The 17,715-nt window shown below is 33.5% G+C and overlaps 2 protein-coding genes and 1 long non-coding RNA gene across 4 annotated transcripts in view; 2 read left to right on the forward strand and 1 right to left on the reverse strand.

The window, feature by feature from the left end:
• Positions 1 to 17,715, forward strand: part of LOC140811745 (uncharacterized) — an 81,699-nt gene that overhangs the window by 19,092 nt on the left and 44,892 nt on the right. The window lies entirely within an intron of this gene.
• LOC140813226 (ankyrin repeat protein SKIP35-like) lies at positions 5,580 to 10,732 on the forward strand. Of its 2 annotated transcripts, none has more exons than XM_073171711.1 (4): positions 5,580 to 5,704; positions 5,886 to 6,882; positions 7,456 to 7,888; positions 9,677 to 10,732. In XM_073171711.1, the coding sequence occupies exons 2-4, from the start codon at positions 6,275 to 6,277 to the stop codon at positions 10,484 to 10,486; spliced, it is 1,851 nt and encodes a 616-aa protein (XP_073027812.1). In that variant the 5' UTR covers positions 5,580 to 5,704; positions 5,886 to 6,274; the 3' UTR covers positions 10,487 to 10,732. The 2 variants fall into 2 exon arrangements, with proteins under 2 accessions (XP_073027812.1, XP_073027813.1); XM_073171712.1 differs by lacking the exon at positions 5,580 to 5,704 and adding an exon at positions 5,732 to 5,786.
• Positions 11,653 to 12,995, reverse strand: LOC140813228 (uncharacterized). Its single transcript, XR_012113854.1, has 2 exons — positions 12,533 to 12,995; positions 11,653 to 11,971 (listed from the first exon to the last, which is right to left on the reverse strand). It is a non-coding gene; the product is annotated as an uncharacterized lncRNA (long non-coding RNA).

The raw sequence follows: 17,715 nt of genomic DNA on the forward strand, positions 1-17,715 counted from the left end.
ACCGATGAGAATGGATGGAGTGAGATTGAAAAAGTCGCACTAGGACGGTTTTTTTCGACCGTCCCAATGTGAATTGATGAAGAAACAGAGTAGAGCATGCTATTGTTTATGACTGCTTAGGTGCGTAACGAGGAAAATTCAATGTGGGAACATAAGAGCTCGCAATTACCACCCGAGTGCACCGATGTGAAATTTCAAGTGTGCATACAAAACATCTCACGTTGGGGTGATATTTTATGACCGTTCCAACACTTCTCGATATGGAAAAACGGTTCGGAGGCTTTTTTTTTTCCTTTTGTGGATTTTTTGAAGCAATAAAACATGAATAACACTAATATGTGATAAGGATCGTCATATTTCATAATGTTTCAGCCCCCGTGAGTAAAAAAAAAACCTCTGGAGTCAAGGAGGTGAGGAAGAACTCGAGATTTTGACGACACATTTTATAACTTTTTTCGTTTCTTTAGTGTTTTTAATTTAAAGATGTTCAAACGTTGTCTTTATATTTTTATGATAACGTTAAGTAGCTAAATTTTATTGTTTGTTGGGATTTGTGGATGTCACTGTATCATACCCTGAAACGTTAGTTTAAGTAATTTAATTTTTGACTTTTATTTTATATTTGATTGTGTTACTATTTTTATTTGAATTGTTGAAACATAAAAAATCTCTTCAATATTTAATATTGCAGTTGAATTCGATAGAAGATTTCGCATCATGAACGCGTAATATAATTCGTGGATTTATAATTTGCATAGATATATAAAATCGAATTCATATTGATAATGATAGTCCAATATGTCGAAAGTTAATGAGATTCTACGAATCGTTTATCTAATCGCATATGATAAATTTTTATTCTGTTGATTTAGTTTAACATAACTCGACAATGTACACCAATAACTCATGGAATTTTGTCAAAAGCATGAACTATCGTCGAAATTAATTATTCGTACTAATCAAAAGTAGATGAACCGAAATTCTCAAATTTATTCACATTTAATTTTAATATTCTCATTTAATTTGTTTTAGTTTCCCATTGAATTATACTTTTTTATTAATAAATTCATCTCAACTTATCGTTTAGACTTAGTTAAAAATTTAATTTCTAAAAATAACAATTGTCTGATATAGTTACGTGGGACGATACTCGTAGTTTGTACACTATATTATAACGTGATTCATACACTTAAAATTTATTTGAGCATAACAAATTTATTTTATCAAGTTTTTACAGTGTAAGAAAAATTCAATCAACACAAAACAATTGCAAATGCGTTAAATATTAAAAAAAAGGGTGTGATATAACGCACTCCCTCGACCTGCATCAAATATTACTTCCACCATTCTTTGCATTTGCTGATTTCCCCAATTATTTTGTTATTTCGTATTTCAAACACCATCACTATTTTGCTATTATAACTCATTGATGATTATTTTAAATAAATGTCCAAAATAAAATTCGAAGCGATCACTTTATTATTCTTAGCGTGAACCGTTTTGCATATTCATTATTTTATAGATTTTTTGAATTAGAGAATAAATTGTTAAATGGGATCCTGGTGAATAGGGTGAGTTAGGTCGGACAATCAATCAAATCTTGATATAAAGTTTATGAGGAAAAATGAGCAGTAATGATGTCCTGAACACAGAAAAACAAACACATGAATGAGCGCCAGAGAGATGTCTGGTGTAGTCACTCTGATGCTCTTAAGTTAACATGTGGAAAATGAAGAAAACCAATGTGGCTTTTACAAGAAATAAATGACACTGGTGTGTATATGTGTGAATATATGTCAATACATGTGAATGAATTGAATGTAAAGCATGCTATTTATAGGAATGAAGATGATGTTTTTTCCTTGTTTTCAGTTATTACTTACCACTTATAACCACCTATATAAATTTCATGTCACACCATCTTGAATTTTCCATTATGTTCAATCAGTAGGATTCTGTCAAACACGTTAATCGAGATAAGATATCACATGCTCTCGCACTCGAGTGCAATAATATTATCGAGGCATCTTGGGTAAAGAGTCATCACCCGGCAATACGCTCGAGAACTCGGGCCTCTAGTCCTCCGAGTAAATGATGTCCCGAGCACTATCCTGACCATGATCCGGGTTGTCCATTTACTATCCCGGGTCATTCATGACCCAAGCTCTTCTGGAGTATTAGTTATAATTAAATTTTCAAATCAATATATTTCTTAAATTTAAGATATTGACATAAGATACTTTACAAATCATCAGTCATATTTATTATATTTGAAAACATAGTCTCTCTATTAGATATGTCAAAACAGGCTGACAGGTCGGGCCAGCCGCAGGGCGAGGCGGGCCAGACCAGCCCAGCCCAACACACCTTGGGCTGCGGATTATGCGGGCCGATCCGCTTATTTTTTTAAGAAAAAAATGCTAAACAATATTACAGTAAATATAGAACAAAATATATTTCAGTTAAATAGTTTCATAAAATATTTAAAAACATTGAAATAATAAATTAAGAATTCATACAACATAATCCATAAAAAAAATAAAGTGCATAAACCAAACATGAAAAAAATTAAACAAATATTATAATTGATGCAATTATAATGTAAGACAAGATTGAGATATGAAAGAGAACAGAAAGTCGAGGAAAGAGACGGTTGTAAATTTTAGAAAATATTATATGTTCAACAATACATATAATTAGCAAACCTCCGCCGGGCCCACAAAATTTCACTGCAACTCGTCGGATTTCAAATGGAACCGGTCTTGGGTTCACAAACAACTGTAATGTTTAAAGCTTGAAACTTTCACATTAAACGTGCAGATTCAAGAAAACCCATATCAACAAAACGAATATAAATAATCAACCTCCAAAGAAAAGAACCACAAAATACGGGTTTATACAATGCAAATGGAAATATCCGAGGGCGATGTAAACTTTAAGCTCATCGATCTTTATGTGAAAGATACATTAAAAACCATTAATTATTTGATTGTCTGGATTCGAGTTAAATATTATAGAAAAAGGAGGAGAACATAATATATTCAAAAAAAGAAGAAGCAAAGAGATCCAGATTTATCCGAGTGATGGAGATGAGGCGCATGAAAAAAATAAAGAAAAAATAAGATAAGAGAGATTGACGGAGACACATGAAATTTATTTCAATTTTTATATAAAACTAAAAAATATAAAATTCTATCATAATTTAACGAGTTCGTATAGGCCTGCAACCTAAACAGGCTCAGTTCTTTTAGCCCGCTTTCAAACAGAGTGCTATTTTATCAACTAAATAAACAATTCTACTCTTTATTGAATAGGCTGTTGTATCATGTTCTAAAAAAAATGGTACTATTATTTAAATTTAAAATTAATAAAAATTTGTTGACCATAATGATTGGAGTAGGAAGGCGGGGCCACAACTGTAGCCAGTTGGCCGGTGGAAACTCTCCTTTTCATTCTTACGTCCAGATTCTTCATTATTATACTAGCGGATGAGGCACACGCGTTGCGTGTAACATAATATTAGATATTTGAAATATTGTTTAATCAATTTATAAAATGAATATTATAATTAGTGTGTTCGTACACATTGTTGTGTATGACAAAAAATCTTTTTCTCTATTAAACTTAATTTCAATAAAAAAATATATAATAATATTATGGTAGAAAAAAGAAAAGTTTTTTGCGTTAAAAATACTAACCGTAAGGTTTTTCTAAATTGAGAAGTTTTCAAATATGTTGGTACGGTTAGGGCTTCCATTTATAGTATAGATATGTGGTGTTGAAGAGGAGGGTAAAAAGGAAAGAAATTTTGGTGTCCTCCAAAAGCAGTTTTTCTAACCCACTCACTCTTAATAATATAGTATAGATATAGTATAGATATTATTATTAATATTGTTGTTATTTTGTCAGGATTCCATTTATTATTATCACTAATGATGTGTGATATATATTATATTATTTTTTTTGTGTTTGATAATTTTGATATAAAAAATATATATTATTATTATACGATATCATATATTATATAATTTTTTTAGATAATTTATACTTTTAGATAAATTAGAAATAAATTAAAGAAAAAATTGAAAAAAATAAAAAGATATACCAAAAATATTAATAAACATATCAACAAAGTTAGCTGATAAATATAATGAAAGATAAAATTATAAAAAGAAAATAAGTATCATGTTAACATATTGAAGGTAATTAAATATGAGATGCTCATATTTAATAATTATTAGTAAATGACGCACACAAAATTTTAATAATAATTTTTTAAAAAATATTTTAAATTTTATTAAATGATTAATATTATGTTTAATTTAATAATACTTGATGAAATCAGCGACGGGTCGTAGTATAATATGAGAATAATAATATTAAAAATAAAAAATAATACTCATTTTTTGAAAATTGTTGTTATAATGGTAATTTGAAAAATAAAATAAAGGAGTGTACCTCATTATTATTTTTATATAATAGAATATATTACCGTCGGATACTGAAGCCTGGCATTAACTCTTGAGAACCCTACAACGATAGACAAGGAAACATTTTACTCGATGTCATTTCAACTTTGAATGTGTCATGCGTAAATTGCTAAAATTCTTATCAAAACAATTTATCAAGATACAGATTTTATTTTATTTGAGAATACGACTTTTTCACAGCTATTTTATTTGAGAGCATGCATTTTGCCACATTTGTACGGATTTATATTCATGAGATAATATCGATACAATCAATATATATATAATTAAAAATACTACTTGAGCAGTTTTATTTTAAATTAACATATATAACACAATATTTATTTTATAATTTATAGTGAAAAATAAAATTTTGTCGAATTCAAAATTTATCTCACAAAATTGACATGTTAGATGATCTCACATGAGTTTTGTGTTTCTTTAATTTAAACATGATTTAGTACATTGTATTAGATTATGAAATATGCATGATATATATAAATATATATGACAAAAACTTGTTTGAGACGGTCTCACGAGTCGTATTTGTGAAACAGATATTTTATTTGGGTCATCCATGAAAAAAATATTACTTTTTATGCTAAGGGCATCCGCATCCGTCCACATTAATCTATGTTATTAACTTTCCATCTCCTCAAAAATTATGGGGTCCACGTGGCGGGTCATATTTGTGAGACGAATTTCTTATTTGAGTCATCAATGCAAAAATATTATTTTTTTATGCTAAGGGCATCCGCATCCGTCCACATTAATCTATGTTATTAACTTTTCATCTCCTCAACAATTATGGGGTCCACGAGTCACATATTCATTACATTTAACACTTTCCCATTATTAACACACATTCACATTCATTTAATATCAACTTTCATTATTTATGAATCTCACTGTCCACTTACTCATTTTTTTTAATTTTAATTAATTCAATATCTTTCTAATTTTGTTAAAATTTTACAACAAATATTATTAAAAATAAATAATATTATTATTTTAAAAATAACTTAATTTCAATATTTAACTAATTTGGCCTTAGAAAAAAAATTACAAATCACAAATTAAATAAAAAATTAGAAATGTAAAATTGTAAATGTAAGGGTGATGAAAAAAATATCTATAAGAAAACAAACTAGGCAAGGGTCATCTTCCACACAAAAAGCAACCACCCAACACTCAGTTCTCTTCCCTCTCTCCGCTCGTATTTGTTATTTGTTTAGGTTGTCAATCTCTCTCAACATTTTCTGTGCGTGTGTGTGTGTGTTTGTTTTTTTGTTGCAGTCTCTTATGATTTTAATTACGGTACTGTGTGTGGAATTGTTTGGATTTCATCATCTGGTTGTGATTTTTTGGCATTTTTATGCAATTTTGTTATTGATTTGGATGACCTGATGCTTGTAGGTTCTGATTGCTGGTGGATTGATTTCGGAAAAATTTGGAGATTCAGGGTTTTGGAGTTTCCGCAGATTTGCATAATTTTGGGATACGTGAATTCTCTTTGGTGACTGTCGAGATTTCTGATTTGATGAAACGTTTGATAGTCTATAGGTGAGAAAATTGAAGGTTTGGAGTTGGGAATTTTTTTTCAGAGGCAGATGTTATCTGGGTTTTTTGGATATTTATTTCGTTGGTGGGGAGTTAAGGTTTCCTCTGTGCGTATGCCGATGGTTGATGGTTGTATGCAGTTGATCTAGGATCGTGGGAAGAGAACGTTTTTACTTTGGGTAGAGAAATTGAGACTGAAAGTGAAATAGGGAAGCCAAATCTTTGATAGCGGGGATGAAATTAGTATGGAAGAACCTCGGTTTTCTGAGAAAGTAATGGCGATGGAAATGGAAACTGCTGCGGCTGGATTCTCGAGCCAGAGCAACGGGAAGGAACACGGGATGAGTAATTCAGTATTTAGTTCAGAGAAGGTGGAGGAAGGAAGGCCTTCTAATGTGGTTTTCTCAAGTGAATCTCCTCTTCAAATCAAAGAAGATTCGAGTATGAATGCTTTTAGTTTAGGTGCAGAGAAGCTTAAATCCAGATTAGCTGCTTCTGATTGTAAGAAGGGGAAAAACGAGAGGAAGCTTAGTCGACAGGATAGAAGTGAGTTAGGTCGTGTGTTTCAAGGGGCTGTGAGTTCTTATAACTGGGAACTCGCGGAGAGTCTGATCTTGTTGGCGGATCCTCAGACTCTGAACGATGCATTGTGCATTTCTCTGGACTCAATCTGGTTCTTGAGCACACGCCAAGAATTGCATGGAATTACTAAATTAATCAAGAACATAATTGCTAACGGGGCTTATGATTTCACTCGAGCTGCACTTAGGACTTCATTTCTTGCTTCCTGCGTTTCTGCTTGCCAGAGCCGATCAATGAGCTTGGCAGACACTGTCACCGTGATGGCACAAAGGTAAAAACATATTTGTTTATGCAATCATGTGAGCAAAATGAATTACATTCCACCACCATGCATGGCGTACATGTCTTTTTATTAGAGACCTTGATATGCTTGCATAGTAAACCTTGATTCATTATTCCTATTAATTGTGCCAAGGAATGCACTTCTACAAGGCTACACATATCTGTGTACCACGCCTAAGCATTTCCCTATTGTGCTTCTAGTCTTACATATGCTTGCATAATCAACCTTGATATCACCATTCCTACAAGTTATGCTAAGGAATGCACTGCTACAAGGCAAAACATCATGTATACGGTGCCTACGCAGGCCCTTTTTATGTTTTTTTTATAATTATGGCTTTAAAAACCAACTGAGCCTTCTGGAGTCCATGTGATGCAGTCAAAGTGCAATCGAGATCTTGGCTGCTTCCCCCAGCTTGTTGTGAAGTTGATGTACTGTGTTTGTGCGTCAGATGAGAATCAAATTATTTTTTCTTTGTTAACGCTCCTCGTAACTTCTCCATACAGTTTGTAGGCATTTTTTCATGTGTTGTTCGAGGATTTTTACCTTTGTTTTCATCAGGTTGCACGAAAGGCTGCAGGAATGTAACGGCGATGAAGTTTTGAAGGCAGAAGCAGTTGCCAAGGTTCAAAAGTTTACCGAATGGGCTCTTAAATGTATAAGTTTTCATTCTCGTTGCCAAGGAAATAGGGACAAGGTTGGTAATAATGCTGCTGTTGATATCCAGCTGCAATTATCCGCTTTTAAGACCTTTCTCGAAATAACCGGCAACCATCTCACTGGGAAGGATTTTACCGAAGCATTTGACGCTGCTTGCTTTCCACTCACACTTTTCTCTAGTTCCTTTGATCCTGGTTGGGCGTCAGGTATATCAGCTACTGCAATTCAAGGATTGTTAGGTATGCTGGTCGAGGGGGGTGCAGACAATGTTAACCAATGTTTTCTTGAGGCCTCACGTTTTGGGAGCACAGAGCTTGTTCGTATTTTGTTACTGGTAATCTACTTGGTCTGTTTGTTTTATAACTATTATCACTAATATTAAATTGTGTCAAGCCTTTGAACTTATAAGATTGTGCCCCTGCAATTTGTTCCGCAACATGGAACTCTGTGATATGTAACGCACACACCCCCCTTCATTCTCAATCAAATCTGGTCAACTTGTCTTTTGTTTTCATGCCCTTTTCCTTTTTTTCCATCTCCATAGTGCCGTCATTTTAATTTATTTATCAGTGTACAAGCCCTTACTCCTTACGTCAGTAGCTTGTATGCCACAGCACATATAATTTGGTATTTTTTTTATATCTTTTCTTAAGTTTTTAATGGTACTTGGGATTTTATCAAATCCCATGGCGGTTTCTCTCTTTCCAACCCTAATCTCTTCAGTCAGTATTATACATACCCACACCAAAAAAATGTAGTTAATTATTCTTTGACCTTTTATTGATAAGCCAGAGAATATTGTTTATGACTTTCTAATGTTCTTGCTTCGTAATTATAGGACCGTATATTATTGACAACATTAATTGTTAAAAGTAAAATATCATCTTTGGGTTAGGCCATATTTTACTCCTGTATATTTCAGTGTCAATGATTTTAGAGATGAAATGTTAGCTTCATGCCAAAATCTTTGTTATTTAATTGCGCTGTTCTTAAAAGGAGAGAACCTGTAGTAATTTTGATTACAGTGTCTTGAAGTTTTATTGAACATCTTAATACTAAAAAACATTGACCTATATTTGGGCCTGCTACTTATGTTGCTAAAACTTTCTGATGCTCTTGTTTGAAAATAAGAGGACTGGAAATTGTTGTCATCAGATTGCTTGTTAAAAATGATCATCGAGGTTGGGCAGTATTAGCTCCCTAAACTTCTGTCTTAACTATTTTATTGCTGAAATGTTAGGTCCATGTGAAACCACTGTTCTTTAATATCCAATGTCTAGATAATATGATAAAGTTATGTAGCTTATAATTTTATAAGCTACCACCGGTGTGATAAATTCATTAATTTACTAGCAAAAGCTAATGAATATAACATTTCGTTCACAATCCCTGCATCGAAGATGATTGTTTTAAGTCACTCCATGTGTGTGTTTCATGCTCACGTTGTGGGTTTCACCAAAAAGTTGCAACTTGATTTGCAACTGGGTGGAAGGACTGAGCCTCGCTGTATCCTGTTCCCAGACATGTGTCTTTTGGGATTTTAGTTAATATAAAACAATGTGTGACTGTACCTAGCACGGCTCAAGGTTAACGAAACGTGTATCAAGTGGCATGGCTGAAGCACCAAGTTTTCTAAGAGTCGAGTTCAATACCACCACAAAGATGGGAATACACTCTATAGTATTTTTGGTCCTTTCCCATTAGCGTTTTTTTATTTCAGTTTAAACTCACACAGGTTAGGGAGAACAGTAACTGCTGTTGTCAGGTGGTATGGAAATGTAAACCTATGTAATCATTTCTTCTAATACTTTTGTCTTGATATCTGCCTGTCATCTGAGACTGATATGACCTAATCGAATTTTATGAGCTATTGGCTTTGATATCTTGCTTTGTTGGTCAGCAATAATGATAATAGTAAGTGTTTTTTAGAATGCTGCCCATGCTCGTACAATATTTATTTTAATTTTCCTTGTTTAATGCATCACAATGATGTCATTACCCTCGTTTCCTTTGCTCTTTAACCTTAAGGTCTGCAGCAAGCCCTTGCATCATTTTTATTTTGCTCTTATAACCTGAATAAAAATCTAGCATTTAATGTGTTTTGATTTACTGTGGGTGCTAGATTGCTCAAAGAAACAGCTTGGATGTGGATGTTGACCTGGCTCTAGGTTTTGCTTCACATTATGGTAAAATTAGCACAATGGAGTGCCTAGTGGAGGAGGGTAATGCTATGGCTTTCTTGGGTCCACTGATGAGAGCCGCTGAGAGGGGTTGCATGCCAGTTGTCGAGTGGTTTGTTCAAAGGGACTGTCGTGATATGGAACTTTGTCTCGCCCTTACAGCTGCTATATCTACTAATCAAGTTCAGGCAGCTGCATATCTTCTCCCACATGTTCCTCAGCACGTTATTGCTGCCCTCAGCATTGAAATTCTCAAGGCTGCTGGTGAACGAAGTGGTGGCTCTCTTGACGGGGTCGCATTCCTCCTGCATTCGGATTTTTTAAGGGATCCTGCAGCTACTTATTCAGTTGCTGACAGCATTGCCAGATCCGATGATGAGGCTATTGCTCCTGAGCTCAGGGCTTTTCTTCGAGAACATTGGTCCGAGGCTGCTTTCTTGGATGGACGGAGGCAAGGAGAAGTACATTTTTCCAACTTTGTACGTATTTTGAAATGGGGTGAATCTCCAATATGTTTGAGGGGTCTGCCAGGGCCCCTGAGGGTGGCTATAGCATACCTGCCACTTTACAGGGAGTGCATCAAGTCCGGAGGGTGCTTGCTATCACAAAGGCATCGAGGGCACCTTGTAGAAGCTGCAAAAAGACTTGGAGGTGTGGTTCTAGACAAACCAGGCCATAGGAGAGAGTTGCTGGCCGTGCTGGAACATCATCTTCCTCCATTTTTGCGTAATGCCACAAATCACGTGGCTTAGTAAGACGGGGTCCCCTGAGTTCTTGAAAATCAACCCGTCTCTTTCACGCGACTTCTGTTTCTCTCATGTTACAGATAATAATTGAAAATGAAGATTTTAGATCTTAGGCTGTCTGCCCTTTGCTGATACTGAACATGCTTGAATGTGAGTGAAAAGATTTTGCGATGACATGACATATATGCAAATTGGCCGGTTTAATTTTGCTTTTGTATTTGAAATAAATGGTGAGCATGCAACAAAATTTTCTCATATAATAATGATTATAATCCCAACTCTGTTGCCAATTTTTTTCTACCGAGGCCGCACGTTGATACTTTGTTGTCCAATGTAAGTTCTTACTCTGTTGCATGTGATGGTATGTATGCACGAAGATGAACATTTTACCACCACATTAGGGATGTAGCATGATTGTGGGCGATTTTACTTTAGCATTCTAGGTATTGAATATGATCTTTTACAATCGTTTCAAAGCTGGATCATAAGTTGGATCACGAACTTTTTATTACCTCTACTTTTTAATTATACATTATATTAAATACAATATACCCACACACAGTTCGTGAATTTAGATTTAACTAATGGCCTAATTTTTGTGAAAAAGCTTTAGAGTCGTTGAAAATAATTACATCCCCACTCGATACATCCTTGCCACTAGAGTATTTGAAGAAACCTCGATGTTATTTATTTGCCTTTACTCAAATCTTGCTTCATTTCACGTTCATATGCAGGAAAAATTGATTGGAAAATTGTTGCATCTAGACGACTCTAGTTAATTATTTCGAACCAAGATAAACAAAGCAATACATCCTCTAAAAAAAGAACCAGTATGATGACAAAATGCAGGTCAGATTACGTGATCAATTGTGAGAGCAGGATATAAACCAAGGAACCACAAAAATCAATGTGGCAGGCATGGTGGAGTATTCTCCAATTACTAGACATATGTATAAGTCATCTCTCGAACATTAGATGGCATGAAAGCCAATACCATAAGTACTGCTAAAATGCATATGGGCAGCAGAAGCAGCATGAACGGCGGCGGAGGTAGCGGCGGAAGTATGAGCGGCAATATCAGCAAAGACGCTGTAAGGCAAACCAGCAGAAACAGCGGCTTGAGCGTGAAATAACGGGACATCCTCGTGCCGTATTGGCTGCTGTTCTTCCTTGAAGGATTCTGAGCTTGATTCTTGATAATGCTGTTCAAGTAAGGATCTTGAAGATTGATGAAACCTTTAGACAATCCCATGTTCTTCGGTTTCGTCTCTTGTCCACTCATTTATGTACGTAAATAAATACAATCAGTCAGAGTTACTTGGCAAATTCTTGACCTTAACGGGGTATCTTTTCTTGGGAAGTAGGACTAATATTGAGAACCGGATGATGAATTCACTCTCTCTTTATGCCTTGGAAGAATCTCAAAATTCACTTCAGTGCAGAGCAAGTTTTGGCGGAGACCACAGCTCATCCCCCAAGAATTGAATCCAACTGACATAGAAGAATATTATTCAGCATCATCAGATTCAGAGATGGTTAGTTCGATTATGGGTGTGTGGGCAGTGCCTACACCCCATATGAGTGGTTGAGATTCCACCTCATGGGGAAAAAAAAAATTAAAAAAAAATAAAATTGGGCCAGAAAAAATTCTGGCCCTTGGATGTACCCCTGCAGGCACTGCCTGCAGGGGTAGGATGAAATAATCCCAGATTCAGTTAGCAGAGAAATGAATCAATTTATTTCGCTAACGTTTATGCTTCAAGGGCCTGATCCGAAGGAGTCAAATTTTATAGGCAACACTTCCATAATTTCATTTTTAAAAAAAAAAAATCAAGAAACAATCATATATAACTCAAGATTGTGACCAAATTAAATCTACCAAAACGCGTGAAAAAGGGTAAAATCCAAAATAATCAAACTAACGCATGCCAAGATTAACCAATAATCATCGGCAAACTATACATAAAACTTGACAGAAAAGAAAAGTGCCAACAATAAAGCTCAAATGTGAAATAGGCCGTGAAGCTAAAACAAAGCATAAATAATACACACCTATAATGTTCTTGAAGCCCTTCCAGAAAACCAAGCTAATCCCAAATAATGCACCAAGAAACACAAATATTACTCTTTCTTTTCAGATCAAAACTCTCTGGTATCTTTTTGCTTCTCGAGAATATTACTTCACACAGCTTGTTCTTGGCAAGAATGGATGAAGAAGGACAAGTAAACCAAAAACCCAATACAATATATTTTAGTTCTGCGCTATCTTTGCACAGGGAATGGAGTTTTGAAGGAGAAGATTTGGCCGAAAACGATAGGTGATGGAACGACAATGAAAGACTATGTTATACGGTCGTTTGGTGAAACCTGCCTTGTTTTGATAAAAATAAAGAAATGATTTCAAAGGTTAAGAAAGAGATTTATATGGATTTGGATGTCGTGTTGTTTAATTCAATGGCTTAAATAATGGATTTAAAAGATTACATAATCCCATTTAGTGTATATTAACATCAAAGACGAAATCTTTGATATTTAGACAATATTTGTCTCTTACGATAAGATGATATGTATGAATAATATTATGATTTATAATTTTAATATTTTGTGACGATTAATTGATTAATGTTTTATCGTCTAGATCAAGCATAGCTACATCATTTTTTTTCTTTCGAGTTACCCATTTTTTATGGGCAAAAACTTGTGTGAGACGGATATCTTATTTGAGTCATCCATTGAAAATTATTATTTTTTATGCTAAGAGTGTTACTTTTTATTGTGAATATCGGTAGGGTTGACTCGTCTCACAGATAAAGATTCATGAGATCGTCTCACAAGAGATTTACTCATTTTCATGCTATGATTATATTCTAGAATGTATAAGGTTTAATTATACATTAAAATTTTAATATATATGTATATATATATCTAAATACATATATATCTAAATATATAGGTATGTGGATTATATTTAAGAAGGCATGACTTCACATGTGTGTGCGTGCGAGGGAAAGAGGAAAAAAAAAAAAAAAAGAGGGAAAGGGGTTGGATTCAGTGAATGAACAAATAAAAGTCCAAGTGGGGAAGGCTTTATGAATTTGAATTTGAAGACCAAGGTGCTTCACCCCTGGACATTCTTTCTTTGCCTACTTTCCTGCCAAACGGGCACTTTTGGTCACCACGTCGCTCTCCCATATTTATATTTATATTCGTGACAACATTGTCTCGATCTATATTTAAAAATAATAATTTTTTTACATGAAAAATAATGTTTTTAATGAATCGAATCTCGATAGAGATCTGTCACACAAGAATGACACGTGAGACAATTTTATGAGAGATTTTTGTGTGTGTGTTTATATATATATATAAAATAAAAATGACAATTGTAAAAAAAATATAAAATTTAATTACGGGGAAAACAAATGTATATAAGGTTATGTTATTTGTCTAATACTCGGTTAGGCTTCAAATAGGAACCGCAAAATGCGATTTATTATTAAAGAGAAATTAGAGAGTTGCTTTTTGAAAATTATAGAAAACGTAATTTACTGGCTAAATCGAAGCACGCAAGCTTTTTCGCTAGTTTATATCGTTTTGCTCTTTACGCGTGTTTGTTTATTGGTACTTATAAAATAGTTAGGCTTGCCTACTGTCATTAAAAAAGCCAGAATTTTGTCGCTGCAAATTTTATAATGCATACAATATATATTATATGTGTATAACAAAAAAATAATATCCCAAAAAAGGAAAGGAAAAAGTAATATAATTTAGTATTATCTTATACTTTTTCTTTATTTTTTTTTAATAAACTTCACGATTGTAGCATCCTCAAATATATATTTTTAAAATTTTTTTTTCTCAGATTTAAGAATTTGTCAAAAAACAAATTTAAAAAGCAAAAATGCATGTATTAGAGAAGAAACAAAACATGCATGCATTTGTTAAATTCGGATACGATGAACGGAATAACTTTCAAATATTTGGCATTTACCCCGTTTGGTTTGTCTGTGCAATTTTGAAAAGTCATAGTCAAACACGAGCATCCACCCGATTCATTTCAACTAGTAATTTGGTTTTTCACTTTTTGAGTAAAAATATATCGTTTTCGTGTATTTTGTGCACATGTCACATGCATGCATGATCCATAATTGACTGGATTTTTTTTTTTTTGTATCTAAGTTCTAGTTGATTATGTTTTATGCATTATTGGTATCAGACGGGTTTGATCAATCTCAAGATTCCATTTTTCATGAAAAAATTAGGGCAAAAACTTGTGTAAGACGGTCTCACAGGTCGTATTTGTGATATCTTATTTGAGTCATCAATGAAAAAATATTATTTTTTATGCTAAGAGTATTACTTTTTATTGGGAATATGGGTATGGTTGACTCGTTTCACGGATTAGGATCCGTGAGACGGTCTCAAATGAGACCCACTCAAAAATTAGAGTCGTCACCCGTCAAACATTTTTAATTATAAAGCTCTGGAATATAAGACTGCCAACTAATCAAAATAAAAAAGCTCGCGTACTACAAAAATTTATTTTCCTTCATAAAATATTAATGTTTTAGAACAAAAGGGATGAAATAAAGCTAAAATTTCCATATTGGACAAATATCACATAAAAAATCAAGATTAATTTGTATGTCACAAAACAAAAAATTTGGTGTGGTGGTGGGCGTGCCACGTAGGCAGGCGCCCACAGTTGTGCAGAAAAAGAGTATCATGAGCACCGCCAGTGATTGGTCAGCCTTTTTCAAAAAACAAAAAACAAAAAATTTTGTGTGGTTGTGGGCGTGTCACGTAGGCAGGCGCATATATATATATATATATATATATATATATATATATATATATATATATATATATATATATATATATATATATATATATATGACTAATGATGTAATGTGAGTGCCTTATTTTACTGGTTCAATGCATTAGATCGGCTCCATTCAACTTGCAAAATTATAATTCCTCGTACGTATTCCAACTTTTCATTTTAATTCAACTTTCAATTAAAAAAAATCAATAAATAAATTCATGAATCGAGTAAGTACTGTATACAGCTCCATCTCTGAATTCTTTGGCCATGTAATCGTTCAAGCGATTTAAAAACTATTAAACTCGTACTTTTCAAGATCTACTTGCTAATTGTGTGATTAATTAAGAAGTGGCTGCAAGTTAGCCAAATCACCTCACATTATTGTTTCAAATATATCAGCAGTATATTCAATCACTTCCAACACATCATCCCAAATCAAGATTCATCCTCTAGATTTCAATTTACATGTTTCACACATATGCAAAACCGTGGGCGAAATGGGTTTTACGGAGACTCGAGTAGAACAGTCAAAATGGATTAATCGACTCTAGCTAGAAATTTTTCCTCAATAATGCAGGTCAGTATAGATACATTGTGTAACATGTTAATAGTGTTACCTATATTATAGGAGAATTGATTAATTTAAGGAAGCACAACCCAAGTTGTATAATTGTATTCATGCAAAGGTTCAAGTAGCAAATTTAAAAGGCAAAGGTTCATAATGTTAATTATTATTAGAATAGTGTTGACCCACAGAAAAAAAAGGGATGGGTTCTCTCATTTGTTTGGTTGGAATAATCATGCTCCTGTCACCAACTTGGATCTGATACCAACACACACTACCAATTTTTTTGAATTAAGTAATTCCAATTGGCATACTTTGAGCACAACTAGACAATATATTAGTATCATTAATTAGCTTGTTGGAGGATAGATTAATCCCCATTGTCTTAGGTTACAATTATATAATGAAGGGGATAGAAATTGGCGTATTTTTTTCATTACAACGGGGTCGTCTAGCGTATTTTAAAACGAAAAATATGTATTTTGGGGCTATGTAAATGAAGTTGAGTTGTGTTCTTTGATTACATCTTATACATGGTGGAAAGAAAATATGTTCAGATAGGAATGAACTCAAGCATCGATAGTAGAAAGAATTGGCAGAGCCATTTTTTCCTCTGTTTTGGGGGGTGGATAATGGGGAAAAATATCTGTCTATCCCACATAGGGAAATAATTATACTTAAGACTACTTAATAATAAGGCTCAGCCAAATGACATGTCGCCGAGCTCAGTAACGGGAGTTTGTAACCCAAGTGGGGGCAATAGGGTGATTGAACGTTGGGTTAGTTCAGCTACTCGGCCCATATGTTGCGACACTCTGGCCCGCCCGATACAAGCAGAGGGTTGAGTGTCGTCGCCCATGCTAAGGTTTGGGCTTCGATGCTCCTAGAGTGGAGGGCAATGCGTCAGGCTGGCTTCACAGAGCAGCGAAAACCTCCCGCTCCTTGCAGTGGAAGGATAACGGGCCGGTGCAACTTTGTGCCACGAAAGGGTAGACGGGCTGGTCTCAATTGAACAATCACCTTTTTTGTTTTTTCTTTCCTCCTACGAGTTTTTAAACAAAATTAATAATTTTATGTAGTCGAATTTTTTAAATTATTTAATTTATCCATTTGAACTCGAGAAATTATAATTTTCCTTCGTAATTTACTAGTGGTTGATTTACCCTTAATATAAGTTCAATATCAGAATTTAAATAATTAATAACATAGGTGGATTAGAATAACTACATGAAATTTGTAGATAATATTAAAGCGATAACAAAAAAAAAGAGATAATTAAATAATGTAAGATTTGTTATATCCATGAATAATTTTTGCCATTTCCTATTAAAACCTCTTGTCATAATTTTCAATTTAAGAACTGAGAGATTAATTTTATCCACTCGCTGAAAAAAAAAACTGAATTTTATTAGTTTATGGCGCTCACTTTTTATAAAAGCACAAAAACTCATATTAGAATTTTTAAAAAATCAATTTTGTGAGAATAATTTACTGTAATATTATTTTTCATTGTAAAGTTATTATTTTTCGTTAGTTATGTTATGAAAAATAATGTTTAAATATGCTATTTTGGAAAAAAAAACATATTATTTTTTATATTCAAAATATATTATGTAATATAAGTTGATATGAATGAAAAATATTAATATTTATGTTATTTTTCACTGCAAGTATGGAATACATCGACTTGTCTCATACATATAAATTCGTGAAACTGTTGTACAAAAAACTACTATCATAAAATGGTCATGAAATACTTGAATCTAGTAAGTGATTGAGACAAAATACTACAAATATTGTTTATTTGTACCAAAAAGTAGAATATTTGTATTTGAATGAAAACCC

The sequence above is a fragment of the Primulina eburnea genome, chromosome 14 (genome assembly GCF_022965805.1).
Source record: "Primulina eburnea isolate SZY01 chromosome 14, ASM2296580v1, whole genome shotgun sequence".
In the NCBI taxonomy this organism is placed as follows: domain Eukaryota; kingdom Viridiplantae; phylum Streptophyta; class Magnoliopsida; order Lamiales; family Gesneriaceae; genus Primulina; species Primulina eburnea.